This window comes from Chiloscyllium plagiosum, chromosome 1 (assembly GCF_004010195.1).
Source record: "Chiloscyllium plagiosum isolate BGI_BamShark_2017 chromosome 1, ASM401019v2, whole genome shotgun sequence".
NCBI lineage: Eukaryota > Metazoa > Chordata > Chondrichthyes > Orectolobiformes > Hemiscylliidae > Chiloscyllium > Chiloscyllium plagiosum.
Genome location: NC_057710.1, coordinates 87,237,489 through 87,250,414, shown reverse-complemented (window position 1 = coordinate 87,250,414; position 12,926 = coordinate 87,237,489). Strand labels below are relative to the sequence as shown.

General features: G+C 35.7%; 1 protein-coding gene across 1 annotated transcript in view; it reads right to left on the bottom strand.

Moving 5' to 3' along the window:
- Positions 1-255: 255 nt before the first annotated feature.
- Positions 256-12,926, bottom strand: part of LOC122550239 (cysteine-rich hydrophobic domain-containing protein 2) — a 59,701-nt gene continuing 47,030 nt past the window's right edge. Inside the window, exons 4-6 of the mRNA XM_043690998.1 lie at positions 6,230-6,286; positions 5,992-6,051; positions 256-1,005 (exon numbers count right to left, since the gene is read on the bottom strand). Coding sequence (XP_043546933.1) covers positions 955-1,005; positions 5,992-6,051; positions 6,230-6,286 — 168 coding nt within the window. The 3' untranslated portion in view covers positions 256-954. The remainder of the gene's footprint in view (positions 1,006-5,991; positions 6,052-6,229; positions 6,287-12,926) is intronic.

The window sequence follows — 12,926 nt, the reverse complement described above, 5'->3', positions numbered from 1 at the left end:
TGTGAACATCTATACAGCAAATAAACATATCTATATGCAAATCTAATTTGTACAGAAAAAAAGTAAACAAATAGAGTAACAGAAGTTGTAAAAGCCACAATTTATGGCAGCTACCTGAACAAAGTATCCATTTTCTGGCTGTGATACTGCTGCATTTTCCATGGTCCCAGCTTCAAATGACCATACAATGCATGCAAAGGCCTTCTTCTCATTTTGTTACAGTATTATTTCAAGGTATTGCAGTCCATTTGTTTAACATGTAGGCAGAGCCATTTGACCTTATTTCTTCTGTTTTCTTCATATGAATGTTGTTACTTCCATAGCCGTAGTAGAATGTGTTTCTGTGTGTGTGCACTGTTGGTCTCAAGTTCAAATTTGAAAAAGGAAAGAAATGAAAAAACGTGGTGCATTAAAATGAAATGAGAGAACAACATAGCACAAAGAAGCTACATCTGTTTGTTCTGCAGGTACTGCGTAGAGAATATGGAGAGAATTTGATTTTTCTAATAAAGAAAATAGTAATTTTATTCCTTTATCAAAAGCCTCTAGAAAAATGTGGAACCATTCACAGGCATTATTACCAAACTGATTATTTTAGTAACTGTACAGCCATTACTTTGGTGAGTGTTGTAAAGTTGTTGTATGCAAAAGGAAATCTGCATCAAGGATCATGATGACTATTAGAAGCATTTTAAAAGAAGGTGGTGAGAACCAAATAAGAGGAATAATAAGATAAACATCCTAAGTGAATTATTAAGAAGGAAAGATGGAATGCAAATTGAGAAACATAGAAAAAGTTAATTTGAGCAAAAATGTATGGACAAACAAGGAATGAAAAATTGGATAACAATAATAAGAATCTCTGAGACAAACAATCCTCACTAGGAATACCAAGCAAGGCACCATTGGAAGGACAACACACTTGAACCAAGTCTCTGATAACAAAGTCTGTTGCTAGTCTGGTCGAAATATTGGCGTCTTCGGTAAAAACTCTATTAAGATGACCTGAGAAGGAAGAAATTGAAAACAAAATAGTTATTAAAAACAAAACAATTATGTCCAAACAATGTATCAATAAGACTAATACGGAGGAATGACAGCCAACAGATATGCCATAAATTTTGAGAAACATAAAATTTACGGCATATCTGTTTCTATAGATATGTGAAGAGAAAAAGATTGATGATGAAAAATGTTGGTCCTCTATAGCCTGAAATAGGGGAATTTGTAACAGGGAACAAAGAAATGGTTGACCAACTAAATACATACTTTGGTTCTGCTTTCATGAAGGAAAACACAAATAATATTTGTAAAAGGGGAACATAGGGTTTAGTAAAAGGGAGAAACTGAAGGAGATGAGTATTAGTAGGGAACTACCAATTCCCTACTTATTGGGAAATTGATGGGATTGAAGGCCAATAAATCCTCAAGGCCTGATAATCTATATCTTAAGAGTGCTTACTGAAATGGCCTTAGAAACAGTGCATGCATTGTTGATCAACCTCAAAGATTCCTACAGATTGGAGGGTAACTAATGTAACCCACATAATTAAGGAGGAAAGTAGGGAGAAATCCAGAAACCATAGACCAGTCAGCCTGATGTCAGTAATGGGGAAATTGCTAGATTTCGAGCATTTCTAACAGGACTAGACAAGGTAGACGCAGGAAGGATTTTCTTGATGCAGGAATCCAGAACCAGGGGTCACAGTCTATGGACATGGATAAACCATTTAGGGATGAGGAGAAACTTCTTCATCCAGAGAGTGGTGAGCTGATGGAATTTGGCACCATAGAAAGCAGTTGATGCCAAAATACTGAATGATTTCAAGATGGAATTGGAGAGAGGACTTAGAGTTAAAGGGATCAAAAGGTACAGGGAAAAGGGGAACTAGTTATTCAGTTGGGTAATCAGCCAACTGAATGATCACATTGAATGGGGTCAAAAGGCCTACTTTGGTCCTATGTTTCTATGTAAACCATCTATTATGTCCTTTCTCAAATTTGATGGTCATGAGTCAACTATGATTCCAGCATTCTAACTACCAATGTCTGACGATCACAATACTCTTAGATTACAATTAGTGCTGCACAAATACCTGGCTAATATAAACAGAAATTGCATAGTAATTAAGAAGTTGCATGCTTGAACACAATTAATTTTGTTTGCAAAATATTACCAGTCAATAAAATTGACCAATCATTATTTTAAATACCTTTTCTGTAAAGTTCTGAAGAGATATAGCACCATGAACCTGACATATTTGGAAACCTTCAATAACAATAGCTTACGAAACTAAGGTAGAGACCAATTTTAATTACATTCAAAAGTTCAACCAGTTTCTGAAGTGTTAGGTGGAAGAGATTTTAGGCTTTTATGATGCAGAGTGTTAGGGAAGGATTGTGAGAAACAGCTGAGGATAGGAATTTAACTTATCAAAAAGTTCCCTTAAATTTGTAAATTATACAAGGGGACTGAAAAGTTGTCTTTATTTGAAAAGGGTTAAGCCAATGAGCTGAATGTTGGTCATAGTTAAGGGTCATCATATGGGACGAATTACTACTCAACTAAAGGCCATAAAATCTAATTAAAGAAAACAAGTATAGTTTTACAGAAGGTAGGTGAATGTCAACCAACTTTTTCTTTGTTACTTGAAGAAATAAAAGTACATTGATAATGAAAATGAGCAACTTTCAAGGACAATGGCTTTTACAAAGTCCTGTATTGGAGATTTGTTGCTAAAAATCAATATAAAGTAGCATGTGCTAGTATGGATAGGAAATTAGTTAGAAGGACAATTGACACCTGGACATTTTTCTTACCAATGAGGGTTGGAGCAAGTACTGTCGCCCAGGGTTGGAACAACTGGTTATAAAGATTGCATAAAGATCAAAGTTTGCATCAGCAAAATACAAATTATAGTTCATATGATGTGGGTTGCAACTGACTAAAAAGAAAGAAAACAGGTTAATTCATAGTTTACACATAAAGGGGTGAAATTAGATTAGCACAGAAAAATGAAAATTCCATTTGAGAGGAAGAAGTAAAAGCTTCAAAAGGCATAGCCTACAGTGAAGACACAGGGGAACATGTGAAATCTTTAGAAGTGGATGGTCAACTTGATAAAGCTTATGGGACCTAATGTTTTCCAAATAGGGGAATCAAAAGCAGAGAGGAAGAATTAGACCTCAAAAAATTCCAGTCCAGACCAGGGTCCAGTCAGAATGCTTTGTCCCAGTTTAGTGTCATTATTTGGGAATAGTATCAAGTCAGTGGAAAGGTTACAGAGAAGATTCACCATAACATTAGGGGTGAGATTTTAATTATGAGAAAGAAAAGAAACAGGAGCTCAAAATATTTCATTTAATTTCATTATGCAATGGAATTTAAAATAGAATTTGATAGGGTATTTAAATTATGGGGACATTTCGTAAATTGGGAAATATTATTTTCACAGGATAGTGGTTTAATAACTGCAGGGTATACATTTCAGATAGCCAAAAATGAAATAAGAGGTTCAGAGGATGCTGCTCCTTTTTGAAAGTACAGAGCTGAAATGACATGTAATGCCTCATCAGAAATCTCTAATAAAAGTGAAGTGAATAACAGAAGTGAATAAATACTTGGAAAAGAAAAATTGAAGGACGTGAGGAGTAAGGGAAGTGAACTTTAAAAATATTGCGGCAATGTCAAAATGGTCTTCCCCATGCTGGGCAAGGTTATTATTCTTGAATCACACCTTCAGTTACTTTTTCCAATTCTCAATTCCGATTTGGAATTGAACTTCTGACTACTTTTGAGACATGCCTCATTATACAATACAGTGTTAAAGGCACCATATTTATTGAAGATGTTTTTGCTCTTTAAAGCAAGCTGTGCAGAACCAGAAAAATTTAGAAATATGCCACTAACAATAGCCATTTAGTGTGCGCCTCTGCTGGGAGAAAACACTTGAAGAAATTATGTGTCTTGAGATATTGCTGACAAAGTTTGGGGTGCTATTGCTGATAAGATTGTAATGTAAGTGAAACATAATGTATCCTTTATAAGAGTCAAAATTCTGATGTTAACTCTGGTGAAGTACAGGATCAACATGATGAGTTCTGTTATTTTGTCATTAATGCTACAATTTATTTAGTATTTAATAAATTCTACTGATTTGTTTACTGAAAATAATTTAAAATTGATATCAACATTTGTGCTAGCTTATCTTGCTCCAAGCCAATTATCTTAAATTTAAAAAGAAATCAATATACAGCTAATATCTTTAGCTGTAACTATAAATGAAAGTTTGTACCAGCAAAGAATGAACCTTAATTCAAACACTAAGTTTGTTTGGAGACGAGGAACATGACATTGCTATCTGTGAAGAGAAAAATCTTTAACAACTCACTCAGGTCCTCCCTCCTTTGCATTACAAAAAACTCTTCACGTGCCTTTCACATTCTCATAAATCAACATGTTTGATATAGTTGCTGATGTTACAAATAATCTATAGCAATCAATTCAGCGAATGGGTGCTGTTCCACACAAAAAAGCATTTTGAAAGGCTTTTGTTATCTTGTAGACTTTGGCTTCAAATAGGGTTTTCAATACCATTAACAGAAGAAAGGTGATAAGAAAAGCTTATATTTAAATTAGACATTAAGTAGATGTTAAATAACATGTGTGAAATTCCACAAGAAGAAAGAATATGAGATATAATGCTTTCTAACAATAAAATGAAGAGTGAAAGTCTACTAAAATCTAATCCTTTCACAATCTTAAAAGTTTCCACGGAATACAGACGCTTAACACAAGGGAATCCTCCAAAATTAATTTGTATCCTCTAAGAAAAATATCAATTAATGTAAATATTTTGGGAGAAGTTATGATGCAATTAATCAATTTGAATCAAATTGAGGATCAGAAACTGAAGAATGACCATATAACTATATGCAATGGGCAATGCAATTTACATACCAATCTCAGAACATTTTCGTTCTACTTGCATTTTAAAAAAAACAAGTAATGCATTTTAACAGCAGACATCATTTAGGTATTGTCCCTCTGTCTACAGTATTCAGTATTAGCAAGTTATCCTAAGCTGTTGTCCATTCTTGTCTGTCCCTCCTCAATTCTTCCCTTAAACTGAGATCATATTACCAGGCACACAACAGTGACATCAAATGATGTGCCTCATCTTATAGGGACCTGGTGTGTAGGTATAGCAAGAAATTCACTATCATATCTGAATGTGAGTGATGTGAGATTGGTGAAGGAACTGTGGAAGACAAAATTTTTATTCTACAAATCTGTCACAATGTGATCAACCCTAACTCTCAATTTTTTTTTGACTAAACAATATCAAGTTTATAAAATACTCACAAAACATTTCAGAAGCTTCTGACAAATGCAATACAAAATTCAACGACCCAAGCTGTATTCCTTTAACGATTTCAAAGCAAACAAGGAAACTGCATGCATGCTTTGGTCACAAATTTAACTCCAGCTTTATGAGGTTTCTACTCAATAAATAGCCGTTCTGTCTACTCATTGACCACAACAATGATTGTACTTGGTTCTCATGGGACCCGTCACTTCCCCATTAGATTATTGTTCAGATTGCAGTGTGTGTGTTTGGAAGATAGATTACCATTTTACTTTGCATAGTTAAACTAAAACAGGCTTAAACATTTTTGTGATGAACTTTAATAAAGATTCTTCTCTTTGGACAGACACACCAACCCCCTTAATTCATTTCAGTTCATTCATTCTGGCAATTAATTTATTATTTTCAGAACACAGTGCAAGCCTTGTTTTCAGGCCATTCATAACTTTATAAATCTGCCTTGCACGTGAATATGTGCATCTGTGGACCGTAATAAATTTTTCCACTCAAGCGACTAAGTAGGCTGACACCTTTCTGATTAATAACTGTTGAAAGAATAAGATCAGAAGCAAAATAAATGATCATTTAATAGAGAAAGTAACAAAACAGCCCTTTAACTTACATATTCCATCATGTTATTGGTTTCACATTTCCTTTTGCTCAGTCTCCAGTGCAAGCACAGCTGGAAAAGAAATGGAGAAAAGAAAGAAAAATGACTTCCATTTTATTCCTACATCCAGACAAACCCATTTATCCATCTTTCATATTTTTCTACCAACAAAAGCATCTGTTTCCATACTGTGCAATTCAGACCCCAATGGTCTGAACCCCATGCTAAAGTTGCTCCCTGCGGCACTCACCTTGTGGTATAACCTATTGTTTTCCCATTCTAATAACTTCTCGATCGATCTTCGTGTCTGGAAGACAAATGAGTTAGAATTTTACTCTTGACTGGCTTCTGAAAAACTTTGCAGTGCAGCTGCTTGTATGAATGGAAGAAGCAAAGAGGTGTGGGGACAGTGACTGAATACAGGGTGGTCTTATACCACAGGCTCTGTGTTCTGCCAAAGCACCTTTAGTGTTATATAGTTAACTAAAATGGTGCTCATTTCTCTTGTGTACCCCCACTCCCCCGTGCCCAAATCAAAGGAGAAATTTATTATTATAAAGTACTTAATTTTAATATCATTTTAGTTATTAAGTTAATTACAAAATAATGCATGCAACAAATACAGATGTGATATATATAAAACAAAGAGCAAGATGTATATAGGAAACACTGTCAAAATCTACATAGTCAGAATATTTTAAAATGTGTTTGCATATCCATATTTGATACAGTATTTCTGAAATGGTGAATCAAAGGCTCTGCCCAATGTCAAATTAATTTTATACATTCTTGAAAAAACAGTTGCGTAGAGGTTTTCGTTAAAAGCTATTATCGGTATTTAATGATTAAGTTTCTTGATCCAGCTCATCGAAATTGGAAAGAATAATCAGTAATTAGATTTAATGCAAATGCAGAAAGTTGAGAGCTACATCCTTTCTTGAAGTCTGGCACTGCAAACTATTACTTGAATGATAAAATTATTTTCCCAAATACAGTAAAGTAAAACCATCAGCTGGTGAAATGTTTTACTATTTGCTTATAGTGTTCACATTGCTTCATCAGATTTAATTGTGAAAAATGAAAAGAATGGTTTACTGTGCAGCATATTTGGGGATGTCCATGACTGGAAGCTAGTTTGTGATTTGTTTGAATCAGAAATAGAACATGTACTACTAGCAATATTGCGTTTAATGGAGCCAGAGAGACAAAGGAATCCCTACTGATTACCCCTTTCATATCACTAACATATATCTATATATCAACGGGAATTGGACTCCGATAGCAGAGAAAAAAAATGTTCTTTTTACAAAGGTTTGGAGTGGGGGGGGTGGAAGAAGCGGGTAAATAAGTGATGAAGCCAGGTGTCAAAATAAGCCTCTATAGCTGCAGGTGCAGAAAAGCCATTAAACATTGCCCTGCAGTTCAACTACATCATTGATGCAGCTGCTGCTCACAAACCAAAGTACATCACTGTTTAAAAGGATGTCAGAAAACAAAGCAAAAACAGGTATGAGGTAGTCATTTGTTCTTTTCTGTTATAACTTACAACTTAAGCTTCATAGGTTGGTTAAAAAAATTGCAACTTTTCAAAATAACCGGGGAACAGATATTCCCATGGGAATTTGGGAGAAATAATTTCCCCATAAAGTCTGAGAGTTTAGACAACCTAGTGAAATTTTATGGGTATGGTAACCATTCTTGTTAATTTAATGAGGCAAGAGTCAAGCCTGTAGCAACTTCACCAGAAAATTAAAAACTTTGCAAATTTAATGATAAAATAGGTGAGAAAATTCATTCTTCAAATGTGAAGTTACATTGTTGAAATAAAATTCTGAAACTTAAAACTGCCGTTGATGTTATAAGCCATTTGTTTTAAAGACTGTTACTGGCTTGATATTACAACTATAACATGAAAAATATATTGATAATTCACATTTTTGGTAAGTGGGGTGGAATATCTTCTAGACACCTAGCAACTGAGTTTTCTATAAAAAAATGTATAACACATTGTGTATATTACAATCAAACAATATATTTAAGCAAGTGAATATAATCAAGCTCCAAAATATCAGTATTTTCATTTTTTTAAAAAAATGAATTACTCAGAACTGTAGAAAACAAAAGTTTTAAGAGACTGTAGAAATAAAACATACATTTAAAAGGTTGAAAATTTATCTCCAGTTTAACTTCAATTTGAAGTAGAAAAAAACCTAATAAAATAAAATCTCTTGCTAAGATTATAGTGCAGCTACATTAACAAGTTATGGTGAGTTTTACTTGGCAAGCCAGTAGCATTTTAAGAATTAGAACAGCAGTTTCTTTAAGTAAAAATACCCTCGGGGGAGGTTTAATTCCCTATTTAATGGTTACATCAGCCATCCAGATATAACACTTTCTAGCTTCTAATAATGTGCTGAACTAACCCTATTTATTACTTGTGACCTGTCAGATACATAACCATAATATAGAAGTAACAGGGTTAAAAGTTTTACATTTGGTGAAAAACATCTGTTAAATATATGTTCAAATCTAAACTTTGTGAAAGCTGCCCAGTGTTATTTGTGGAAAAAAAACTATGAACCCTCCTTTGCATGTAAACAACACAGCAGTTTATAGTCCCACCTCTTAATTTTATTTGCTATTCAGTCTGAAATAAAAAGAAAATAAGTTTGCCGAGTGTAATTAACATTCAGTTCAGTCATTTTGGCCCTTGTCTAGCCCCAAAGCTTTGTTAAAATTTGCCATTCTGAAGGCTTGAGGGAAATCGATTTGATTCTAATGGTACCATGAAAAGAACATGATCTAACTGCTTTCAGCCCTCCGTAAATCTGTACTTGGTCTTTATCACAATGCTATCCCAATTTAAAAAGCACTGAATGTCTCGTCAATGACTTTGTGAAACAGACAAGGAGCGGACATAAAAATTCCAATAGTTGTTTAAGCAGCAAAGTTCATTTGCATCACAGCGGATTTGAAAAGGCCTGACCTCTCAAACCGCCTCTCAGGTCTATGAAGTTGTAGCCTTGACAAGCTTGCATTGACAGAGCTCATTGACTCTGAAAGGCTACTTTATCAATGGAAAAAGACGGACTACGTTCTTCTACTTCAAACTGGCATCTGCCTGCCCACCCGCTGCTGATCTGAAGGTGACACTAATACAAAACTATGGATTTTACTCCCCAATATCCTTCAGCACTGACATGAAGTACAGGATATACTTCATTTCTACTTTGTTTTCCAATGCTGGCTGCATTCTACAGTGTTGTTCTTAACAAAAGCAATGGAACCTCTGGGTGTAATCACATTACAGACTAGAATAAAAACTCTGAACACAAACTGGAAAACTGCTCACGCTTAATTCCATAAGCTGCACAAATTTCAATGTCAGACTCTCAGCGAAGGAAGATTTACAAATTTCCTCATGTTGTTTCTAACAAACACACCAGTACATATTCTATGAATCTAAAGATTCAACAAGGAAGAAACTGCTAAAAATGTGATGACTTTTCACAACCAGCAAATCTAAATATAGTGATACACTCTGTACTCTCAAACAATGAAATATTCCATAAGTGCATGCACATCACTTAATTTTACTTGTAATTTTCTGCTTTACCCATCCTTTCAAAAAGCATTAGTTCATTTACAGGCAATACTTCTGCAAATATTGAGCAGCACTCTGATACTTTTCCAAGTTGTCAGCAAAGTCCAACTTTATTCTAGGCAGACCACAACAGATCTACAATTTTAAAAGGAGTTGTCAAATAGTGAGAGGGTACTAAGGATTACTTTTAAGTTGGTCTAATTGACATCAGAAAATCACCCCAGAGAGGATGACTGGGACTTTATTTTCTGTAGCTGTATATATTCAGCAAGTTATCAAGGAAATTCACTTCACCCCATTTAAATTACGTTTGTAGTCTCAGAAGTACATCATCAACTCGCACAGGGATATTTGCCAAGTGCAAAGCAACTTCTCTGACAGCAAATTATGTTCTAGGCATTTCCAAAAGATACTCAATGAAGATGCAAAATAAAAGGTTGCAAGTTAAGAGTTCATGATATTGAGAGATGACATATTAGCATGGACAGAGGATTAGTTGTATACAATAATGAGGGGTGGTGCAGAAATCAGTGCTGGGCCACAGCTACTTTCCATCTTTTTTTTTACATTAATTCATGGGATGTCAGTGTTAGTGACTGGCTGAGCATTTATTGCCCGTCCGCTGTTGTCTGATGGTGGTGGTGATCTGTCTTCTTCAACAACTACAGTCCGTTTGGTGTATGTAGACCCATGATGCTCTAAGACAGACAGTTCCAAGATTTTGATTCAGTGACACTGAAGGAAGTGATACGTTTCCAAAGTCAGAATGGTGAGTGGCTGGAGGGGAACTTGCAGATTATGGTCCTGTCATGTATTTGTTGCCCTAACCTTCTAGATGGCAGCGGTTATAGGTTGGAGGTGCTGTTAAAGGAGTCCCAGTGAATTTCTCTAGGGCAGCTTGAACATGCTGCTGCTGTGCATCAGCAGGAGAGGGAATGAATGTTTGAGAATGCAGTGTCAATCAAGTTAGCTGCTTTGTCATGAACGATAGAGAGTCTCCTGAATATTTTTGGAGTTGTATTCATCCAGGCAAGGGAACAGTATTCCATCCCACTCCTGATTTGTGCCTTATAGATGGTACACGTTCTCTGGAGAATCAGTAGAGATGATCAGGATATGGTAATTAGGAGGCAGCTTCCTTACTCATGTTTCATCTGATGCCATAAGACTATAGAATGTGGAGTCAACATCAAGACCTCTTAGGGCAACCGTGACCACTCCCCTCCCCCCCTCCAATTAGTAATCAAAGATCTGTCTATCCTCAAAGTTATTCGTTGTCACAGCGTCCACTGCACTCTAGAAGAGTGAAATCCACAGATACAGGATCCTTTGCAAGAATACATTCCTCTGCATCTAGATTGCCTCAAGGGGAAACATCCACTCTACATCTATTTTGTCAATCCCTTATCATCTTACATATCTCAATTAGATATCTAATCCTTGTATACTCTAGTGAGTCCAGGCAAGCAAGTTGCAAGAAAAACTGAGCTTGCAAGAGTCTACAAAGGAACTCAGATCATTGAGCATGCAAACATTTTGCAGATGGAATATAATGTGGAAAAACGTAAAGTTGTCTACTTTGCAAGGAAGAAAGGAATAACAACATATTATTTAAATGGAGAGGGACAGCTGAATGTTACGGGACACAGGACCTGGGTGTCCATGAACGTGAATCACAAAAAGTCAACATGTAGATATAGCAAGTCATTAGGAAAGTAAATTGAAGGTCGGCCTTTATTTCAACGATGATAGAGTGTAAGAAGTTTTGCTACAGCATTGGTGTGACCATACCTACAGTACTGTCTACAGTTTTGTCTGCTTACCTGAGAAAAATATAAAATTGGAGGTAGTTTATAGAGGACAGACTAGGTTTTTTCATGGGATGAAGGGATAGTTTTGAGGATTTACACTTACTGGAGCTGACAAGAACGAAGGAATATCATAATGAAATACATTTTTTGTGGATGGTGGGCTTGGCTTGGTTTGACAAGATAGATTCAGAGAAAGAGAACCAGGAGACAGAGCATAAAAATAAAGGCTCCCCATTAGAGGCAGTCGGGAAAGAATCTAATTTGAGAAGCAGTTACTCGTCGGAAATCTCTTCTGCAGAGAGCAATGGAAGGTCATTTAATATACTCAAGGCCAATTAAGACAGATTTCTGATATACGAGGAAGTCAAGGGTAATGGGGAGAGGGAGCAATGTGGAGTTAAAGTCACAATCGGATCGGTCACGATCTGATTGAATGGTGAAGCAGGTTTAATGGGCTGAAATGCCTACTCCTCCTCCTATTTCTTATACTCTAAAGTATTTGAATACAGAAAAAATGTGAAGTGAAACTTTCTACTAAAATATACAAGAAAAGGCAATATAAAATTAAGGAAATAAAACAAACTGTTTATGCTGGAGTTCTGATACTAAAACAGAAATTGCTGGAGGAACTCAGCAGGTCTGGTAGCATCTGTGGGGAGAAAGCAGAGTTAACAAATCAAGTATGGTAACCCTTCAGTAGAACAAAAATTAAGGAAACAAACAATTCTAATAGATATACAGAAGTAAAGGTTGGGAAGGGGGCATGTATGCAAAAATGGTTGAAGATGGGAGGGCAGATTAATGATGCTATGAAAAAGTGTTTAATAATGGCTGTAGATTCTGGGCTTTATAAGCAGCACTCCAGAGTATAAGACAAAGAGTTTTTGGTGAACCTTCATAAAACATTGATCTGGCTTCAACTGGTCACCACACTTTAGGAAAAGTAGGAAAGTACTGGAAAGAATACGAAAAAAGATTACAGAAATCGTTCTAAATAGATTTAGAAAACAGAGGCTATTCCCCTTTTGAGAGGTGATTTGATAGACATATTCAAAACCTTGAGCAGTCTGGATTGAATAAGTGAGAAGAAACTGTTCTCATCACTGCAGGAGTCAAGAACAACAGGAAACATTTTAAAGTTTATTGGCAAAACCATCAGCAATGATGTGAAGATAGTCATTTTTACAAAATGTGGATAGAATTGGAATGCACAGCATGAGAGAGTAATGTGGGAAATTTCAATAAACATCTGGAATGAAACAAATTAGCCCAATAGTAACCAACTAACTACTGTCAATGCTAATTAAAAATCTATCTTGTTCATTGAAAATCTACCATCTTTACCTGGGCTGGCGATGGCGATGTGACCTACAGCAATGTGGTTATAGAGTCATAGAGATGTACAGCTTGGAAACAGACCCTTCGGTCCAACCCATCCATGCCGACCAGATATCCCAACCCAATCTAGTCCCACCTGCCAGCACCCGGCCCATATCCCTCCAAACCCTTCCGATTCATATACCCATCCAAAT